The 20,458-nt window shown below is 40.4% G+C and overlaps 1 protein-coding gene across 2 annotated transcripts in view; it reads left to right on the forward strand.

The window, feature by feature from the left end:
- Lamb1 (laminin subunit beta 1) overlaps nt 1-17,953 on the forward strand; it is a 68,296-nt gene extending 50,343 nt beyond the window's left edge. For both annotated transcript variants that reach the window (XM_028891755.2, XM_028891754.2), the window contains exons 25-34: nt 4,016-4,385; nt 7,268-7,452; nt 8,272-8,513; nt 11,018-11,221; nt 11,757-11,901; nt 13,911-14,118; nt 14,252-14,393; nt 15,544-15,720; nt 17,348-17,507; nt 17,658-17,953. In XM_028891755.2, coding sequence (XP_028747588.1) covers nt 4,016-4,385; nt 7,268-7,452; nt 8,272-8,513; nt 11,018-11,221; nt 11,757-11,901; nt 13,911-14,118; nt 14,252-14,393; nt 15,544-15,720; nt 17,348-17,507; nt 17,658-17,794 — 1,970 coding nt within the window. In that variant the 3' untranslated portion in view covers nt 17,795-17,953. The remainder of the gene's footprint in view (nt 1-4,015; nt 4,386-7,267; nt 7,453-8,271; nt 8,514-11,017; nt 11,222-11,756; nt 11,902-13,910; nt 14,119-14,251; nt 14,394-15,543; nt 15,721-17,347; nt 17,508-17,657) is intronic.
- Nucleotides 17,954-20,458: the final 2,505 nt, after the last annotated feature.

The following is a 20,458-nucleotide window of genomic DNA, read 5'->3' on the forward strand; positions in this document are numbered from 1 at the left end:
GCCCATGAAAGCAGCCATCAGCATGCTGTGGAAGTAGTTGCCAGCTATAAATGCACTCACAGAGAACAAGGAAGAATAAGTCATCAAAAATCTTTTGCAAAATCTGTGAAAAACAAAAATCACTAGATGCCATTTCTTCTCTGATCCAAAATGATACTGGTTTTTCGGGCTTTGTGAGCATCTCTTCATCATACTTCTTCAGAAATGACAGGTATGCAATGGATCTGGTTCCAGTGAAGGCATGCATCTGTGTTTCCTCTACGGTCCAGCGCTTTGTCAAAGGTGATATAATAGTTAACTGGTTATGAACAATGTCAGCATACTTAAAATAGCCACAGGCAGCAGATGTCTGAGCAGTTTACATTCTTCCACAATCAAGACTGTAGACCACTGTAGTCCTTCCAAAAGATCTGGGTAGTACATGGTTTCACTTAAATGTGTTTTAAACTTTCATCCCCTAGTACCAAATCAGATCAAGCAATACAGATTTATTTTAAGGGTTATACAAAGCAATCATTTGGGCAATAGCAGATCCTACCTAGAAGTCCACTGTCTAACCACATAGGACCATATCTGTTTGTTCCTCCAATAGGCTTTTTGTTTTGTTTATTTTGAGAGCAGCCAGGTCAAATATATCATAGGTAAAAAACCCCTATGATTAATTGACCTGAGACAGTCTATCTTTCATTCATCATCTCCTTCCATGAATACTTCATCTACAATTTTCTTTACTTCATTCATTCTATCTGGATAAAAGGATTCCCTCTCTCTATCTAAGAGGTAAGAGCTGCTCAGTTTGTCATAGAGTTTTATGTACTCTTTGTGGCAGACATCACAATTCCAAGCTTTTATAATATCTAGCCTTTTTTTACTCTGGGGAGAGAGAGAGAGCTGAGTGAGAGAGAGCACATGTGTGCCTGCATGTGCGAAGAGACAACCTTCACTGCCCTTCCTCAGGAGCTGCCCACCTTGTTTTTTGAGACAGGATTTCTCATTGGCCTGGAGCTCACCAACCGGGCTCAGCTAGCTGGCCATCAGTCTCTAGGAACTGCCTCCCAAGGACGGAGTTATAACTTGTGCCATCACTCTTAACTTTTTTGTTTTTTGTTTGTTTTGTTTTTGTTTGTTGTTGTTGTTGTTTTGAGACAGGGTTTTTCTCTGTGTAGTTTTGGTGCCTGTCTTGGATCTTGCTCTGTAGACCAGGCTGGCCTTGAACTCACAGAGATCTGCCTAGCTCTGCCTCCTGAGTGCTGGGATTAAAGGCGTACACCACTACCACAAAGCTCACTCTTAACTTTTTAAATGTGAGTACTGGGATCAAAGATAGGCCCCCCATGTTTATGCACCAAGCACTTTACCTAATGCACTCTCTCTTTCCGGTACCCTGGAGTTCTTCTCCTGAATATCATACTCAGTATGGATTTCTTATTAAATGGTCTTAAAGGTACCCAGACTGGTGAAACTGTCAGATAATTTGGAAATCTCTCTTGTAGGTGAGCAATGAGCATGCCACATATGGCCCCCCAGTATCCTACTTGGTGTAGTCTCGCTTTCTGAAAATTAAAAGAGACAGTACCGTATTCTTTCCTATGGAGAAGAATGGAGGTGGCCCACGTGCATCTCTAGCTGTGTTGGGAAGTGCCAGCCAACTTCTAAGGGCAAATAGTTGAACTTTGTTTATGGGGAGATCAGTTAACTGTTCAGAAACAAAAAATCTTAATGAAACCAGGGTCTGCAGTTTCAACTATTTCAATACAGTCATCATTTGACCAGTGTTTGGTAGTATTTCTGGCAGTTTCTCTCAGATTAACTTTCTGTTCCTTGGTTTTGAACATCTGAGAAATACCTATATCTCTCTTAATGCTGATAGTCCCTTAACTTGGGTTGCTGACTTGGCCAGCAAAGGTCAAGTCCTTTACCATCAGCAAAGACTTTCTAAGACTGGATATGCAGCATTGATGGCAAAGCTGGACTTCTTGTAGACCAGTTGATGACAGTAGTCAATATTCAGTGGTCTCTTTTACACTGATAGTGACTGTAAAAAGCCTAGCATCACTGTAAAGGCCTAGTGCTTAGTGTGTTCCATGTGCTCTCACAAGTGCTTGAACCCTTGCCATGATTTTTCCTGAGGTAGGTGTGAGCTTTACCCTTCTTACAGATGTGGAAGTCATGACTCCTTTCTAGGATTGCCCACCTACCTTTTTTCCTGGCCTGCTTTTCCTTGACCTAGGGCACAGAGGGGTTTAGGGGAAGACAGGATTTATAGCCTCAGCCCATAATTGTGTTCTAATCATGGTGCTGGATTCCTTAACCTTGTTAAAGGTAATAGATAAGTGAGCAATACAAAGCAGGATGTGGCAAGTGCCATCAAACCCTTCAGGCTGCAAGAACCTTCATGGATTGAGCAGTGGCTGGAGATGTAAGCAGCTCTCAGGGCTGGCTGCCAGTCCAGTTGATTCTGGATGATGCACCATGAAAAAGCATTAAGGTGGGAAATCACAGCTACTGATGTAGAGTCCGGGGTACAGAGCTTTGTCATAGAGACACTGTTGCTTTAGACTGGTTATTTCTTACACCGATATGTGAAATGCCTCTTGAATGCTTGTACATGAAGTTAGGACCTCATTTGGCAAGACTGTTGGACTCCTGCATTATAAGTGAATTCTATGCTTGGTGCCAAGTGGAAATATGGCTTATGACGTGCCCTTGCCTTGGGAGTTCATACTCTGCTTAGGGAAATAAGAGAGCATATTTGTTTTGCTTTTACACCAGAGGTGCATGTACAGACCCTCTGTTGTTCAAACTCCACAAAACTGTGAAATGCCACATGTTGACAGAAAAATGACTCAGTGATAAAGCAATAAATCCATGGGAGTCTGTTTAAGAAGTATTAGAAACATTTATTAAGGTAAATTGAGGAAATACGCTCATGAATACAGAACGGAGTAGACAGCTGACATTGTCCTCTGATCTGACCAGGAGCAAATCCACCTTGAAGGCAGGAGCAGGGAGAAGGGGCATGTGTCTCTTCTTCTCCTTTTAAGAGGTCACATACAACAGCAAGAAGCACCGCCTCCTTTGGGCCCTATAGCCCAAGGTCATGGGTGGAGCAAGTACCATTACACAGTGATCTGAGGTTCAGAATTCTAAGCAAGGGTTAAGAGGTATATATGTTATAATAAGTATTATCAGTCAGCTGTTGGCCAGGAATGCTGGTTTTTCTCTTTGCCAGGCAGGATTTCTCCTTTTGCCTTTGGGCTCTAAGGTGAGGTGCCAACTACATTGGATCAGTCACAGATTAGAACCAGGTGGTTCCCAAGACATCCTAGGATCACTTCTGACATTCTTATGAGTCTGTTGCTCATACTGTGAGGTATTTAATCTCAGTGGCAGATGCAAGGTGGATTGTCTGTAGTGGAAGCCTTTAAACCAGATATTTTGTGTTCCTCAAGGTTATTGCATCTTACCCAGTACACATTGTTTTGTTTTGTGAGCAGGTAGGTTTGATTATTTAGGTGCTGCTCCTTTAGGATGTGGCTTCTAGCGAAGGGGTCACATCAAGATGCAGTCTGAATCATCTATACTGCTATTAGGTGGGAGCTCAGACTTAGAGAGAGACCAGGATGGACTCTGGAGATGCAGATTACTCAATCTTGATTTTCCCTTCAGTGAAACTTGGAACAGGTCATGTAATGTTTCCACCTTGGTTTCCATTTCAGAGAAATAGTGATAACTATTTTGCCTAGCCCATAGGAATGCTGTGAAGGTTAAGTGATGTGATACATATAAAACATGTCTACAATGCTTGCCACAAGTAAGTGTTTAGCAAGGCTTATCTGTTGATTTTTAAATTACCATTACTCTTACTAAGAAAGGGCCAACAGGGGTTGAGTCATGTATTGGTAGGCCAAGCCACTATAAGCTGTAACAGTGATTGAGGATTTTAAAATGCCAATTTTTGTCACTGAAGCTTATAATGTAGTTAAGTCAACTAGCATTTCTGTTTCCCTTCCAGCCTGTGACTGTGATCCCAGGGGTATTGAGACACCACAGTGTGACCAGTCCACAGGCCAATGTGTCTGTGTGGAGGGTGTTGAGGGTCCACGTTGTGACAAGTGCACCCGAGGGTACTCGGGGGTCTTCCCTGACTGCACACCCTGCCACCAGTGCTTTGCTCTCTGGGATGTGATCATTGGTGAGCTGACCAACAGGACCCAAAAATTCCTGGAGAAAGCCAAAGCTTTGAAAATCAGTGGTGTGATTGGTCCGTACCGGGAGACCGTGGACTCTGTGGAGAAGAAAGTCAATGAGATAAAAGACATCCTGGCTCAGAGCCCAGCAGCAGAACCACTGAAAAACATTGGCAATCTCTTTGAGGAAGCAGAGTAAGTATCTGATGAGCCAAAAATCACTCATGAAGGTTTTTCAACTTTTGAATTACCCATGATTTACCAGGGTGGTACTTTTCCTAGGTTTTCTTAGTCTGATTACACAGGCTGAGTCCCTTGCTTATCAACAATGTTCACTGTGAGTAGGATAGGGTACTCCACTTTGCTCTATTGCAGCATAACTGGATTTGAGGCAGAAGATCTGTAGACTCTCAGCTTTGCCATGTGTGAAGCTTGTGAACATGGGTGGCATGTTAATTCCTGAGTCTGTCTGTCTGTCTGTCTGTCTCTCTCTCTCTCTCTCTCTTGCCATTGCCCAACAGCGAATACAAGGATCAATCTATAAATGATAACACACTTACAGAAAAAATATGAACCTAAATTGTCATTTTAAGTATTGCTACTACTAGGGAACTCCCATCACCACAAATATAAGACCCTTATTTCAAATCATTTTTTTGTTCAGCTGCTGTCTCATGAAAGGCATCACTGATGTAACTATGAAATGCCTACACAGAAACAGCCTCTGAATTGGGCCCTCTCTGGATATTTATTTTCTTTGATTCAGTATTGTGTTTTTTTTTTTTTTTTTTTTTTTGGTTTTTCGAGACAGGGTTTCTCTGTGTAGCTTTGCGCCTTCCCTGGAACTCACTTGGTAGCCCAGGCTGGCCTCGAACTCACAGAGATCCGCCTGCCTCTGCCACCCGAGTGCTGGGATTAAAGGCGTGCGCCACCACCGCCCGGCAGTATTGTTTATTTTTATCAGTTAAAGCAATATGAATTGAATCAGGGGTCATGTTTCTACCCTGAATCCTAGCCTTTTCCTTGCCCTTAGTATTTCAACTACTGTTGAAAAGGAACCCCAAAACAGCACACAGTAAGACTTAGGAATTGAAGAACAAAAAAGGAAAATAGAGATGGGTGTGGTGGCACAGGCCTGGAGATCCCAGTACTAGGGAAGCTGGGGCAGAAATTAGAAGGCAGTGTGGGCTATATATTGAGAACAAACTGAGCAGCAACAATGAATGTATTAATACATTCTTTGGGCTGGAGGGGTAGCTCAGCACTAAGAGTACATCAAGCCCTAGGTTTGCTCTCCAGTTCAGTTAAAAATATTAATATATTTGAAATTATTGTTTATTTGTACGTGTGTAGGCATGTGTCTGCCATGGTATACTTATGGAGATGGAGGTCAGCAGACAACTTATAAAACTCATTTGTTTCCCAGGTCATCATGCTTAACAGCAAGTCCCTTTTTACGTGCTGAACCATCTCACCAGCCCTAGATATTATTTTTAATGGCAAGATTTTTGAGACCTGAAAAGAAATGAAAGCCTTTGGAATCAGTCAATTAATAAAAATGAAACACTGGGGGAAATTATCACCAGGAAAGTCATCTTACCAGATCCCATAATCCTTTTCAGTGCTTGTTCATTGTGTTGGGTCATTCATGGTATCCTCTCAACTTAAGGGGCATTTAAAAAAAAAAACTTATTCATATATTTGGGAATTCAAGGTATAGCCATGCTTTGGAGCACATGTAGAGGTCAAAACTTGGAGGAGCCAGTTCTCTTTCTACCAAATGGGTTCTTGGATGGAACTTGATTTGTCAGGTTAGCAGCAAGCTCTCAGCAGTCCCTTAAGTAGCATTCTTTAAAAAAATGCGGTGTGTCGTGTCCCCCCCCACCTCCAAGTTTTTAGCTTTTTTTCCGTGTGTGTGTGTGTGTGTGTGTGTGTGTGTGTGTGTGTGTGTGTGTGTGTAGACTTGTGCCATGGAACACATGTGAGGGTCAGAAGATACCCAATGGGGCTGCTTTCTCCTTCCACCATGGGGCTTCTGGAGATCAAACTGAGTTGCAGGCTGGTAAATAGTTTGAGCTACTGAGCCATCCTGTTGGCCTGTTTTTAGTATTTTTACATCTTATAGGTTTTGTTGTTGATGTCTTTAAAAGACTGTTCATTAGTCTGTTGCCTAATGAACTCCAGATTCTTGATCTAGGGTACTTCTCCTCACTCAGCTCCCAGAGTAGATGAGAAAGACTTGCCAGGATGGTTGAATGATTTTCTAGAACTTTACAGTGACTATCATATTCCTGGGAAGGTAATTAGATTCTTTCAGATGAGCCAGTAATCCAAATATCAGGTCTTCTTGAACATTCTTTTATGCTGTATGTACACACAGATACCATATAGTATATATACACAAGTAAAGTCCTAAGGTACAGCTTCAGAAAAAAATGACACAGAGGGGAGAGAGATGGGTCTTGGATCCAGAGGAAATACTGTAAAGGCTGTGTTTCATTCTCCAGAGATGATCACCCCTTTGCAGCTTTTTTTTTTTTTTTTTTTTTATGGGTGTTGTTTTGTGGACAGAAGAGACTTCTCTGATGCAACTTTGCCTGGAGCACAGAACCTATGAAAAGCTGATTCTGCTGTCTTCATGGTGGGTTGCAGGGCTTTCTCCTATGTTCCATCTTGAAGGAGAGAGCCCTGAGGTGAGGTTCAGAGGAAAGGTTTTTGGCAGGTGAGTGGGAGACATTCTTCTGCATTGAGTCTTGAGTCTGAGGGCTTACAGGGCTTGCAGCCACTTACATTGAGAGCTGGCAGCCTGCACTGACCCTTGCTCATTTTACATCAGAGGCTTGGAACCCCACCACCACCACAGAGCTGAGCATTCACTTGTGTTTTTCTTCAAAGTATTTGATGAAAAGGTGTTAGTCAATTGTCTCTTGTAGGAATAAAACTAGGACATAGAGGATTATAACTCTGGGCTTGTCTGAAGATGGAGGGTGGGGGACTGTACTAGTAGAAGATGTAGTGAGATTTGACAGTTTGGGCCAATTTTAGGTAAGCTTACTTTTCTTACTTTTCTTTTACAGGAAATTAACCACAGATGTTGCAGAAAAGATGGCTCAAGTAGAAATGAAATTATCTGATACAGCTTTACAGAGTAATAGCACAGCTGGAGAGCTAGATGCACTGCAGGCAGAAGCAAAGAGCCTTGACAAGACTGTGAAAGAATTGGCCGAGCAGCTAGAATTCATCAAGAACTCTGATATTCAGGGTGAGGACTTGTGCAGGAATCTCAAACCTGGATAATAAATAATCCTCTTAATACTTCCTTAAAAAAATATTTTTCTAACAGTTTTAAATCTTTTCTATTTGAGTCTTTGGCACAAATAGGGCTTAAAGTTCTTGGTTTTCTAATATGGGGCCTGAAGATAAGACATTGCAGAGGCTCCATTGAATTAAAATGTGTTCCATTTCCCAACTTAACTCCCTACCCTTTCCTTAGACTTGTGAATACTAAAAATATTAAGTTGTTAATTCTGCGAGTCCTTCCATATTTGAGATTACTGCTTGCTTAAGTTATTTTTGAAAATATTTTACTTATTAATATTATGGGCTTTATATGACCCTCCCCAAAAAGAAAGGTGAAATTTGTTAATAACACAATTCTGCATTATACATTTTGTTTTAGTAGGTCCCCAATGCCAAAATGTACTGTGCTCTTCATGTATATAATAATTATTTGAATGGACCCAAATAGATAAACAAACATAAACAATCATCTGGAGATCTCCAGGCTGCCCAACACTAGGATTTAGATGTTTGCCTGTGTGTAGAAACAACATTTGCATGGTGGCTTAGTTTCTCATTTTCACCCCAGTGTTTGGCAACATCCATATTTTGACCAGGTACTAATGGGATACAAGAGATTCACTGTTCACTACAGGGAATCTAATTCTGCAGAATTTTTTTTTCTTGACTCCTAAAGCTTTATAGTATAATTCAGAGCCACAAGATACCAAATATGGGCCCTGGTTGGTGAGGAACCAGGGACAAGGAGACTGATTGTAGGCAATTTCATTTCCTGCCCTAGGTGCCTTGGATAGTGTTACCAAGTACTTCCAGATCTCTCTTGAGGCAGAAAAGAAGGTGAATGCTTCCACCACAGACCCCAACAGCACCGTGGAGCAGTCAGCCCTCACCCGAGACAGAGTAGAAGATTTGATGGTGGATCAAGAGTCCCACTTCAAGGAAAAGCAAGAGGAACAGGCACGCCTTCTGGACGAACTGGCAGGCAAACTGCAAAGTCTAGATCTGTCAGCTGCTGCAGAGATGGTGAGGCTTGGGATTTGGTCTCATTTTCTGTGGTCTCATAGGAGATTGAGAAAACAAAAACTTCCTGCCTTGTCTTTGATACTGCATTTGCAAACCTGCAGGGGTGACTCCAGTGCTCAAGGCACTGGCCTGCAATGTGGGTTAGCCATAATAAGTCATGGGGAACACAAGTACTTGCTTCCAGCCTGTTCCTGCCTCTAACTATTACTACCAAGAGTCAGGACACTCCCCCATCACATGTATCAGCTGAAGGACTTCTTACTGAGACTGGACCCTTTTTATAATGTGGCCTAAAACAAAACTCAACAACAACAACAAAAAACTTGCATGTTTTCCTTTGAACTACACATTTAAGTGGAAGAATTGAGAATTGTTCAGGGACAGACTTAGCCAAGCTTTTCCCATCGGTCTTTGTTCCCAGTAATATTACCTGGTAAAGATTAAAGTCTGAGCTGGCCTAGAAAGTAGATTAATTTCTTAGAAGTTTTTAGAAAGTAACTCTGGAGCCATATGACATTGAGTAGTGAGTTTAATGAAAATCGGGCAGAAAGCCAAGCCAGTTTTTTCCTCCAGTTTCCTTATTGTTTTTCATGGGAGGGAAGCAGAGAACTGAGAGGTAGTTTTATATACATATACCAACATTATTTTCTAGTTTTACTCAGCCTAGACAGAGGAATCTAAGAATCAGGTGGAAAGCCTGCAAAGAGAACACCCATTTATAAGGCCCTGGGCACCCACACCTACTCACCACCTAGTCCCACATTCCTTCCATGACAAAGCAACAACCTAGCAAGCTGAGCTGCTTCTCACTTAGTCAGAACTATGGTATACTGGAGACGGTGAAAAACTCTCCTGACCACTCGTAGTTGCCATAGTCCCTCTTGCCTACCACCCACATACAGTCTGAAATAGAAAAAAAAAAAAGCATGCCATCTCCTGTATTGTCATCAATTTTATTGATGCCTGCACAGTTTGGTGTTCATTATCTCACGATGCTTTACTACACAAATTTCTTAACATGATTTTGTTATGAAAAGAAAATAAAGGCCTAGCTTCAGCATAACTTATACCTAAGAGTGCACAGCTCTTCACATTTCCATATGAAATGCTAGTTTTCTTCATCTTTCAGGATTCCTTTACAAATCCTAATGAGAAAAAAAATAGTTATTTTAAAATCTCTACAAATTGCAGTGAAGTACAGCTAAGCTTGCTAATGGGATTCTGTTTTTTAACCGAGGGCAACTTAAGAGTGGGCAGTATGAGTACGTAGGTGTAGAGGGATGGCTCTTACATATGAGCACCCTCTCTGTGCAGGCTTTTCTGGTAAGGCACAGCTTGTTTTCTTACTGTTCTTGTTGTATCCTGTGAGAGATTTCTGTGGGCTCTGTACCGCCATTCTCTTGTGACGAATCTTTCCCTCTTTGTGTCCCTCGAGTACTTCTCATTCTTCATAGAGAAAGGCTCAGCCATGCTGGTTTTTATCCCTGCTCATGTTTGTTAAAGCCAGCCTGTTTTTGGAAAACATTTATAAGGCTCTACGTTCGAGTCTTGAGTAGGACTCATTTTTTTCCATAGCACATAGAATACAATTACTCTAAAGTGCTTTATGGGCTATAAACCAGATATGTGAAAGATCCTTATTTTAGTTACTAACATATATGGGATTGTAGTTATTTTACAATTATTCTGGCCAAGAATTCACAGTATTTCTACTAAAAACATTGTATCTTTAAAACAATAGTTTCCTGTTTGTGGGTATTCTGGTAACTGCTTCCCATTGCAGTAATCCCTGCCTCTCTTCAGTACGATTTCCATAAAAGTGCTAAATATAGCTTTCTTCCTGCACAACCCTCCCCTATCATAAAGCACACTTGGAGTTTCTGTTTGTGTCTGTGTGCCATAACCATGTGATGGTCATTAATTTTCTGGCAGAGGAAAAAGGACTGGGTGCCTGATGGGCGGGGTGGTCAACGGAGCTTTGAAGAGCTGCATCCACCTTTAGTCATACAGTCGTCATTCCCTTCTGAGATGTTCTAGCACTTTCCTTACTCAAATCCCACCCTCCTGCTTCCCTGTCTACATTAAATCCTCAGCACTGTCCTTTGGCACTTTGCTCACATCTCTTCTGTTCTCAATGATGCAAGTTACATATCAAAGTTATGTGCCAGATATCAGACCATATTCACCAGAGCACTAGGCGCTGGGCTTAACCAAGTTCCAGGGTACTTCCCATCCCAGTCTAACTCAGTTCTGACTCTCACATTGACAGAACTTGATAAAGCAGATAATGCTTGTCACCCAGCATGGCTCATATGCTATCCTTCTGCATTTGGGTAGAAGGCATGGAGATGAGTCAAGTTCAGTGGGAGCAAGCTGGCTGTCTCCTGCATCTCTGAATACTGTTTGAGTATCCTTGCTGAGGACACCTGTGTTCTCTGGGCCACCCAGCTGTTCTCTTGCTGGCTTACCCTGAACCCCTGTGCCTGACCCTCGGCTTATTGCAGACCTGTGGAACGCCTCCAGGGGCTGACTGTTCTGAAAGTAAATGTGGCGGCCCCAACTGCAGAACTGATGAAGGACAGAAGAAGTGTGGGGGCCCTGGCTGTGGTGGTCTGGTCACTGTGGCCCATAGCGCTTGGCAGAAAGCCATGGATTTTGACCGTGATGTTCTGAGTGCTCTGGCTGAAGTGGAACAGCTCTCCAAGATGGTAAGTCATTGGATGGATTCAGGCTTTCTTGTTTATTGGCTTGCAGTTGTAGGAAGGATCTGAAGTTAGTTATACATGCTGACCAAATTTACTGTCCATTGTGAAAGTTGGACAAAATGTGTAGTCAAAAAGGTGGCAGTGAGGTTCTTATTTACTTTCTCTTCATGGGAATAACATGTATGTTAGGAGAAAGCAGAATAAATTTTAGATTAACAACAATTTGAGAAAACATGTTATTGTTGTACCACACAAAATTGGGTCTTGTTCTAAAGTGACACACACTCTTCTTAGATCAATAGGTGTTTTAGAGGAGCCAAAACAGCTTTGGAACATTTCAAATGCTAGCCCTAAGAATATGGAACAGGAATTTCAGTACCTGTATTTGAGTGCTTTTAGTCTACATTAAAGTACAATACTTTGTTTAAACAGAGGAATTTGTTTCTGTGCTTATCAACAATACTTTTTCTAGTTTGACATTCTGGCCTGCTTTAGAGAGAGCAAGATGGTTTCATAGATGGCTTATTCTTCGTGTTAGGTCTCTGAAGCAAAAGTGAGAGCGGATGAAGCTAAGCAGAGCGCTCAGGATGTCCTGTTGAAAACAAATGCTACCAAAGAAAAAGTGGACAAGAGCAATGATGACCTGAGGAGCCTCATCAAGCAGATCAGAGACTTTCTGACAGGCAAGTCGTGTTTCTGTTTTACTTCCACTTTCAGATATTTGTTCCTGTAAGGTTCTGTTTGAGAGGCATGAATTTCTATCTGCATTTTAATTCAAGTAACAGAAAATATCCCGGTTAAGAAATATCTTTTTCAAGCAAGGCGGTGGTGATGCACACCTTTAATCTCAGCACTTGGGAGGCAGAAGCAGGTGGATCTCTGTGAATTTGAGGCCAGCCTGGTCTACAGAATGAGATCCAGGACAGCCAGGGATACACAGAGAAACCCTCACTCAAAAAACAAAAAAGAAATAAATCCTTTTCAAGCTGAACAAGTAGGTACAGGTCTGAAATCCCAGTACCTGAAAGGTGGAAGCAGGAAACAGGCATCAGTATTACCCATGACTACATAGAAAAACTACAGGAGTCCCAGCCTGCCTTTAAAAGAGGCGGGGGAGCATTTTAAAAACAATTGTATGTGTGTACATATGTGTACAAAGGTGCCCATGGAGGCCAGAAGGGGATATCAGCTCCCCTATAGCTGGAATTTGTAAGCCCCCAAGTGAATGCTCCTCCAAACTCTGGTACTTTAATAGGGCAGTAATTTAATAGGGCGCTAAGCCTTCACTGCAGGCTTCCTTTTCTTGGAGTATGTTGTAAATAACCTTCCCAAGTGTTCTGCAGACATTGCCACACTTGCTGGGACTCCCAAGTAGCATTTCTATCATTAGGACCTTGAAGGAGTTATTTGGCAATGCCCCCAAGCCTTCGTCATCTGTGTTCAGAACCTAGCACTTAATGTTTTCTGTAGAGAAAGAATCTCTAGAATCTGGTCCAAAATTTAAATTTTGATTATAGTTCACATGCTATCAACATAGATGTTAATGGGTTGCAAGAAAACTCCTAATTGAATCAGAATTTAGTCAAGAAGGGTATTTATGATCTCAAATAACAGTTCAAAAATAGTGTAACTTCATGGGTCTGAGACTCACTTACTTTGCCTTTTCTCTTCTGCCATTTTAAGCTAATTAACTTCATTCTTGAGATGGCCCCAGCATTACAAGGTGTAGTCTTGTAGACATGAAGACACTGGCTGATGGAAGAGGACCCCTCCCTACTCCTTTACTATACCCTTTTAGGAGGGAAGAAACCTTTAAGTATTCCCTTGCATCTCTGGCCAGAAATTAGCTATGGCCCATACACAGATGCCACTGGAAGTGGAGTATGCCTATAAAAATTGGCAGACTAACGAGGATTTAGTGCTCACTTGATCCTCTGCCTGATTTTCAGATAGATGGGGTGGGGTGGGGAGTAATATCCTGTTAACAGAAAGGAGAAATGACTAATAAAAACTGCTTTCCAATGACAACTGGAAACACAGTGTGGAAGCTATGACTCAACTATGTATTTTTTTTCCCTGTTTAAGTCCTTTGGGGTCCATATTTATGTTCTTAAGAGTCAAAAAATGAAAACAGATCTGACCTATTTAATTAAAGCTTAGCAACACGTAAGAAACTCCAGTGTTTTGCTAAAGATACACTGCCTTGATTCTTATACTCAATCCCTTCTAGAATTTCCAAAATTTAGGTAACTGATAAAGAATGTCATTTTTTTTTCTTTTTGAGATAAGGTCTCAACACAGTCCTAGCTATCCCCACTCACTATGTAGACCAGGCTAGCCTTGAACTCAGCCCTGCCTCCTAAGGGTTGGGACACAGAATATACCAACCTCATGTTAAGTGTAAAGGTTTTTGTTGCCTTGCAGCCCCAGCTTTAAATGATGGCCTCGATCTTCCATAACCTGAAGCCACAGTTAAACACAACAATGCTCTGTCTGCCCATTCTCACCAGCCCAAAATGTCCTTCAAAACCTGCTTGGTTCTTCATCTTCCATGACCTCTCCAGCCTACAGCAGTTCTCCATGTGAGAGGCTTGTCTCTGAAATAGGGTGTGTCTCTTGTAATCTTGAAGTGGCAGATACATGATGTGTGGCAGAGTGAACCAGCTCTTAATTTTCTGTCTTTGCTTTTCAGAGGATAGTGCTGATCTGGACAGTATTGAAGCAGTTGCTAATGAAGTACTGAAAATGGAAATGCCTAGCACTCCACAGCAGTTACAGAATCTGACAGAAGACATCCGGGAACGAGTTGAAACCCTTTCTCAAGTAGAAGTTATTTTGCAGCAGAGTGCTGCTGACATTGCCAGAGCTGAGATGTTGCTGGAAGAAGCAAAAAGAGCAAGGTATCTGAAGACACATTGGCAGTCCGGGTGGGTGGGTGGGTGTCATCTGCTCTAACTAGCATGCTATAAAAGAGGACTTCTTTAACTAATGAAGGGTCTCGTGTTAAAAAGCAGTGTTTGTTCTTCTGCTCAGCAAAAGTGCAACAGATGTTAAAGTCACTGCAGACATGGTGAAGGAAGCATTAGAAGAAGCAGAAAAGGCCCAGATTGCAGCAGAGGCAGCAATCAAACAAGCTGATGAAGATATCCAGGGAACCCAAAATCTGCTAACATCGGTAAGGTGTTAGAGCTGGGCTATATGGGGAAACACATAACTGTTTCTTAGGGACAAGAATTCTTGTAACACTAGAAATTATTCCTTTTTAAAAAATGTTAATTATTTCTTAGTGGGAAATGTTTATATGGGGAAAAATAAAAGGACTCTGACGACAATTGAGCCATTAAATTTTTATTTTTCCCTCCTCTAAAGTAAAAGTTTGTCAGAAACTAAGCACATTGCTTAAAAATTTTAACTATTATTAATTTTAATTATTATTTACAATTTTTTTCCAAGTTAATGGTACACTTACAAGGTTGAAAATCTTGTGTTTGATTTGCAAATTGTGACCTGTTTCTCTACTAACTAAAGTTACTTTGTTACACATTTTGATTTCAGTTAGTTTTATGGAACATACTAAGGACCAGGCTACTTACTCTGGTTAGCTTTTGAAAGACAAGTATTTGTCCTTCCAATGAGATCAATTTAGACCCTTACCAGCTGCTCAGGTATCTTTTCCTCTGGGGTAACTCAATATTTCTAGTATCCCTTGTCTCTGTGTCTTCAGTTACTAGCTAACTCCCCTCTACTACTGAGTTTTAACACTGAGCTGACAGGAATTTCTAAACAGATGACTGGAAGTTATCATTTCCCTTTCACGATAATTTACAGTTTTCATTGGAAATCCTTCTCACAGTTGCTTGTTTATGAATGTTCTTTAGCCAAACACATCAGCCTGCCTGAAGGAGGTTCTTAACATCAAGAAAAAATTCTGCCTTAATCGCTTAGATCAGCAAATACTGCTTTTTAATGATACATGACACAGCAATGACTGAAGCTGGGTACTTTATCTAGGCCAGTGGTTCTCAACCTTCCTAATGCTGTAACCCTTTTAATACAGTTCCTCATGTTGCGATGACCAACCATAAATTTCATTGCTACTTCAAAATTGTAATTTTGCTATTGTTATGTATTGTAATATAAATATGTGTTATGTAGGCTATCTGACATGTAACCCTCATAGGACTCTCAACCTACAGGCTGAGACCCCCTGATCTAAGCTGTCTTAAAACTGTCAATGCTTGTGGTCTAGTACAAACTAGTATAGCAGCCTCACCTCCCCTTAACTTGCATTAATGGAGTCTGGATGATTAACATTACTCCTTTAGATTGAATCTGAAACTGCAGCTTCTGAGGAAACCCTGACCAATGCCTCCCAACGCATCAGCAAGCTTGAGAGAAATGTGGAAGAGCTTAAGCGTAAAGCTGCCCAGAATTCTGGGGAGGCGGAATATATTGAAAAAGTAGTATATAGTGTAAAACAGAGTGCAGATGATGTTAAGAAGGTAAGTTTTTGTAACTTCATAGCTAGGTTGATAAATAGGCAACTAATCTTTCACTTTGCCTTCCTTGACATTAATAAGATACAAACACTCCGGTGACCAATTTTAAAACATCTTTAGAGATACATGAAAAATAATGAATTATGGAATCCAACTGTAAACTTAGGACCTCAGATCTCAACTTGGAAATGGAATTAATGATCTAGGGTGGTAGTTTAAAAGCATACACACTAGACTGGTATTTCTATGCTGTAGTTCACAGAGAAAGGTCTTTACGACATAGCAGTTAGCTGGCCACTTGAAAATAAGTTAAAGACAGAATGGGGAAAGCTTAATGTTTGTATGGGAAAAAAATAAAGGAGCAAAAAGGAAATCAAACCTCACTTCTTTCTAGACTTGTTTTGAATTTGCTACCTTTTGCTTCTTATTTGGAAGGCACTATATTTAGCAGATTTCTCTTTTACATGCACATTTCATTTCTAAATTTACCTCCAAAGACAGCTTTTTAAACTTGGGAATGGAGTCAGGATTGTTAAAATTACTATATAACCTAATTCTGATTTCTTATTGAAAAAAATGTTACTGGAGCTTTTCAATATTACAAAAAAGTAATTTCACTGCACCTGAGTTGGTAAGAGAAGCAAACCCTAAGGAAAATTACTTGCCAGTGTCAGACAATTCTTCCCTGTTATTCCTATTTACCTGTAGTTCTGAAGGCACAAATCTCCCAAATAAACTCATGAGGCATTGAAAGAAAAATACTATTGAAATTTTTTTTTAATTTATTTAATGTATACAGTGCTCTGTCTGTATGTATGCTTGCAGGCCAGAAGAGGGCACCAGATCTCATTATAGATGGTTGTGAACCACCATGTGGTTGCTGGGTACTCAACTCAGACCTCTGGAAGAGCAGCCAGTGCTCTTAACCGCTGCGCCATCTCTCCAGCCCCTATTGAAATTTTTTAAAGCTCTAGGAATGAATTTCCATAATTACTGTTTGTACCTACTAACCCAAACCTTGTATTCTCTATTTTTTTTTGGGGGGGGGGGCGGGGGTTGTTATTTTTGACAGTCTCACTATGTCCAGGCTGGCCTCAAACTCAGATCTACCTCCTACTCCTCCAGAGAGCCTAGATTAAAGATGTGCACCACCACAAGCTCAACCTCTTCCTTCCTAAACCTTTGTGTTCCTTCTGGTTTCCTGATGTTCAGTGTACTTTTGTATAGCTTGTTGTGCTTATTTTCTATAGTAAGTGCTTATTCAAGTAAACAGGGTTAAGCCCCCACAGTAGTTGACTTACAATTCCAAATTTTCTTTGCAATGTTTTTAAAACTTACAATTTAGGGCCAGGCGGTGGTGGCGCACGCCTTTAATCCCAGCACTCGGGAGGCAGAGCCAGGCGGATCTCTGTGAGTTCGAGGCCAGCCTGGACTACCAAATGAGTTCCAGGAAAGGCGCAAAGCTACACAGAGAAACCCTGTCTCGAAAAAACAAAAAAACAAAAAAAAAAACTTACAACTTAGTATGAAGCCTGAGTACTTTGATGACAATGTCTTTGATCTAATGCTCTTAGATTTAATTACTGACATTACCATTTTCACCTCTTTCTGTCTTAATGTGGAACTGCAGACTCTAGATGGCGAACTTGATGAAAAGTATAAGAAGGTAGAAAGTTTAATTGCCAAAAAAACTGAAGAGTCAGCAGATGCCAGGAGGAAAGCTGAGCTGCTACAAAATGAAGCAAAAACACTCTTGGCTCAAGCCAACAGCAAGCTTCAGCTGCTGGAAGGTGGGTGTTTTCTTCTGGTTTATTGTTGTTGTTTTTTTTATAAAGGTGAAAAATCTATTCACTTTGTGTTAGATTTTCTGTGGTCTTACATTAACTTTAAGATCTTATGCTATAAACAGTTCACACTTAACCTTATTTTTATCTCCACAGCCTTAGAAAGGAAATATGAAGACAATCAAAAATACTTAGAAGATAAAGCTCAAGAATTAGTACGACTGGAAGGAGAGGTGCGTTCACTCCTTAAGGACATAAGTGAAAAGGTTGCTGTTTACAGCACCTGCTTATAACAGGAAAAAGGTTATAAGGAGGCTGCAGTGACCAAACTAACTAACTACATGTGAAAATTGATGCGGTCATCTTCAGAATAACTCATTACCTATTTAATGTTTTTATCCACCCACTTTTGTATGGAGTTAAATAAAATACATTGGTTTTGTATAAATATATTTACTATAATTCTTATTTCTTTTATTGATTTGGTTGTTGTGAATCCTACCAAGAATGTTACTTTCTCTGTAAAGATGGGTTTGTAAAGTACTTTCCTACCTTTAAGAAGACACACAATCTAATAGTATTCGCCCCATTTGCTAGGTCAACATCTGTCTTCAAAACTTTATTCCTTTAAAATCCCCCAGTGGAGAAACCTGAGTGGAAGTTCAACAGGAAGGATATAGAGTAGCTTATACCATTTTACTGGTTTCTTTGTTGCTGCAACCATTCTAAACATCAGAAGGAGGAACTCTGGCTTCTATGTCTTACCACTTAGAATAGGGCCAGGGTTACTGATGGGCAGGACTTTGGTGATTTAGGCCAGTGTATGGAAACCATTCGTGGTAATGGAGCAAAGCTACTCAAACACAATTTACACTCTTAGCTTTTATATTATACTTTATATAACTTCACAATCAAATATTCTAAACAAGCACTTAGTCCAGAGCATAAAGAAAATCATTAGCATATAATAGATAGGTTGTATCAACTACATAGTAGCTGATAGAGTGGCTAACAGCCCAGCCTTCTGTTCTTCACATATTCTTCTTAGACCCCCATATCTAACGCAGGTGCAAATAAAGCTGGGCCTGGATAAAGGGTTACATAAGCAGCTATAATTTAAACGAAGCAACTTCCTTCTAGTCTAAGACAACTGATTGTCTCTAAAGAAGAATCCTAGTAAATACCAAAACAACCACACTTTACCATGTCTGGCTCATCTATTAAAAAAAATTCACACACACTACTCCCCATGTCTTTTCCACCAAAAGCCATTACTTTTATATACTAAGTCAGCTCAGTGAATAGGACTGTTCCTATAAGACCCCAAACACTAAGAGTTTATCAGATTATAGCAAGGAGACTTTTAAAGCTTGTTTTATGCCTAGGCCTTTAATTCACCCAGATTATACTTACATTCTCATACTGAATGAGCATCCTTCAGTTAGACAACTTTTATTTTTGTGTATCTGCATAGCTAGGAAATCATATTGAATTGTACTATTTCCAAATTAGAAAATTCCAAGAGAGGAGGGGACATGTTTGAGATTTAAATAAACCATCACCCAACCTAAAATTGACATTTTAGATTTTAAAAACACAAAGACTTCACTCCTATAGTGACACATTGGCACATATGGCACCAACCCTCTGATAACTGCTAATTCTGAACAAAAAATGTAAAGGCACTGCAAAGCAAACACTGAGGAACAGTACAACAGAATGTCTTGCTTTCTAAATAAGCTTTCACTTGGAAAATTTAACTGCATGATTAAAGAAAAAAATGTATTTATAGAGATGTTTGTGAGTGAATCCAACCTTGGCAATGTACAGTAATTACCCTAACTGTCCTAAAACCACTGGACACTTAGAAAAAAAAAAGGGTGCAATTAGAGCCTGGAAACTAGTGAAAGCTTTCCTTTGAACTACAATTCCACCAGGCGGTAGTGGTGCACACCTTTAACCCAGCACTCAGGAGGCAAAGGCAGGCAGATCTCTGAGTTCAAGGCAAGCCTGGTCTACAGAGTGAGTTCAGGACAGCCAGGGGTACACAGAGAAACCCTGTCTTGAAAAACCCAAAAAGGAAAAGAGGGGTGGGTGGGGGGAGTGAGAGGAAGACTACAGTTCCTGTGCAACAATATTAAAGCATCATTAAAGGTCATTGCCCTTTCATTTTACACATAATTACTCAATGTTTAGCTTACACATTACACAATATTGTTAGAATCAATATCATTCCAACTTTGCTTAAAACTATATCCTTCACATTGCAGCCAAGTGAATATCTTGTTTGTATATTTTGAAGTAGTTTTCAATTTTCTTTTTAGAAAACTATACTATCAAATTTAGGAGATACTCAATAAATCTGAAATGTCAAGTTTAGATGTAATATATAAAGTGGTATTTAGTGTTTTTTTGGTGGCCTTTCTTTCAATCATTTTAACACTTTGCCATTTAGTAACTATCAGTAAATACGATTTTGTAGCACTTTTTTTTCTTTTTCTTTTTGAGAAAAGACTTCTCTGTGTATTCCTAACTGTCCAGGAAATTGCTCTATAGACCAGGCTGGCCTTGAACTCAGAGATCTACCTGCCTCTGCCTCTGCCTCCTGAGTACTGGAACTAAAGGCATGCGCTATCACTGATCTTTAAAAATGACCATTTACGCCGGGCGGTGGTGGCGCACGCCTTTAATCCCAGCACTCGGGAGGTAGAGCCAGGCGGATCTCTGTGAGTTCGAGGCCAGCCTGGGCTACCAAGTGAGCTCCAGGAAAGGCGCAAAGCTACGCAGAGAAACCCTGTCTCGAAAAAAACCAAAAAAAAAAAAAAAAAAAAAAAAAAAAAAAAAAAAAAAAAAAAAAAAAAAAAAAAATGACCATTTACTAAGATTAAAAAAGGAAAAAAACCTTACAAAGGCCATTTACATTTCTAGGTTCCCTTATGTTGTTTCTCCTAAAGTGC

The sequence above is a fragment of the Peromyscus leucopus genome, chromosome 14 (genome assembly GCF_004664715.2).
Source record: "Peromyscus leucopus breed LL Stock chromosome 14, UCI_PerLeu_2.1, whole genome shotgun sequence".
NCBI classification, from domain to species: domain Eukaryota; kingdom Metazoa; phylum Chordata; class Mammalia; order Rodentia; family Cricetidae; genus Peromyscus; species Peromyscus leucopus.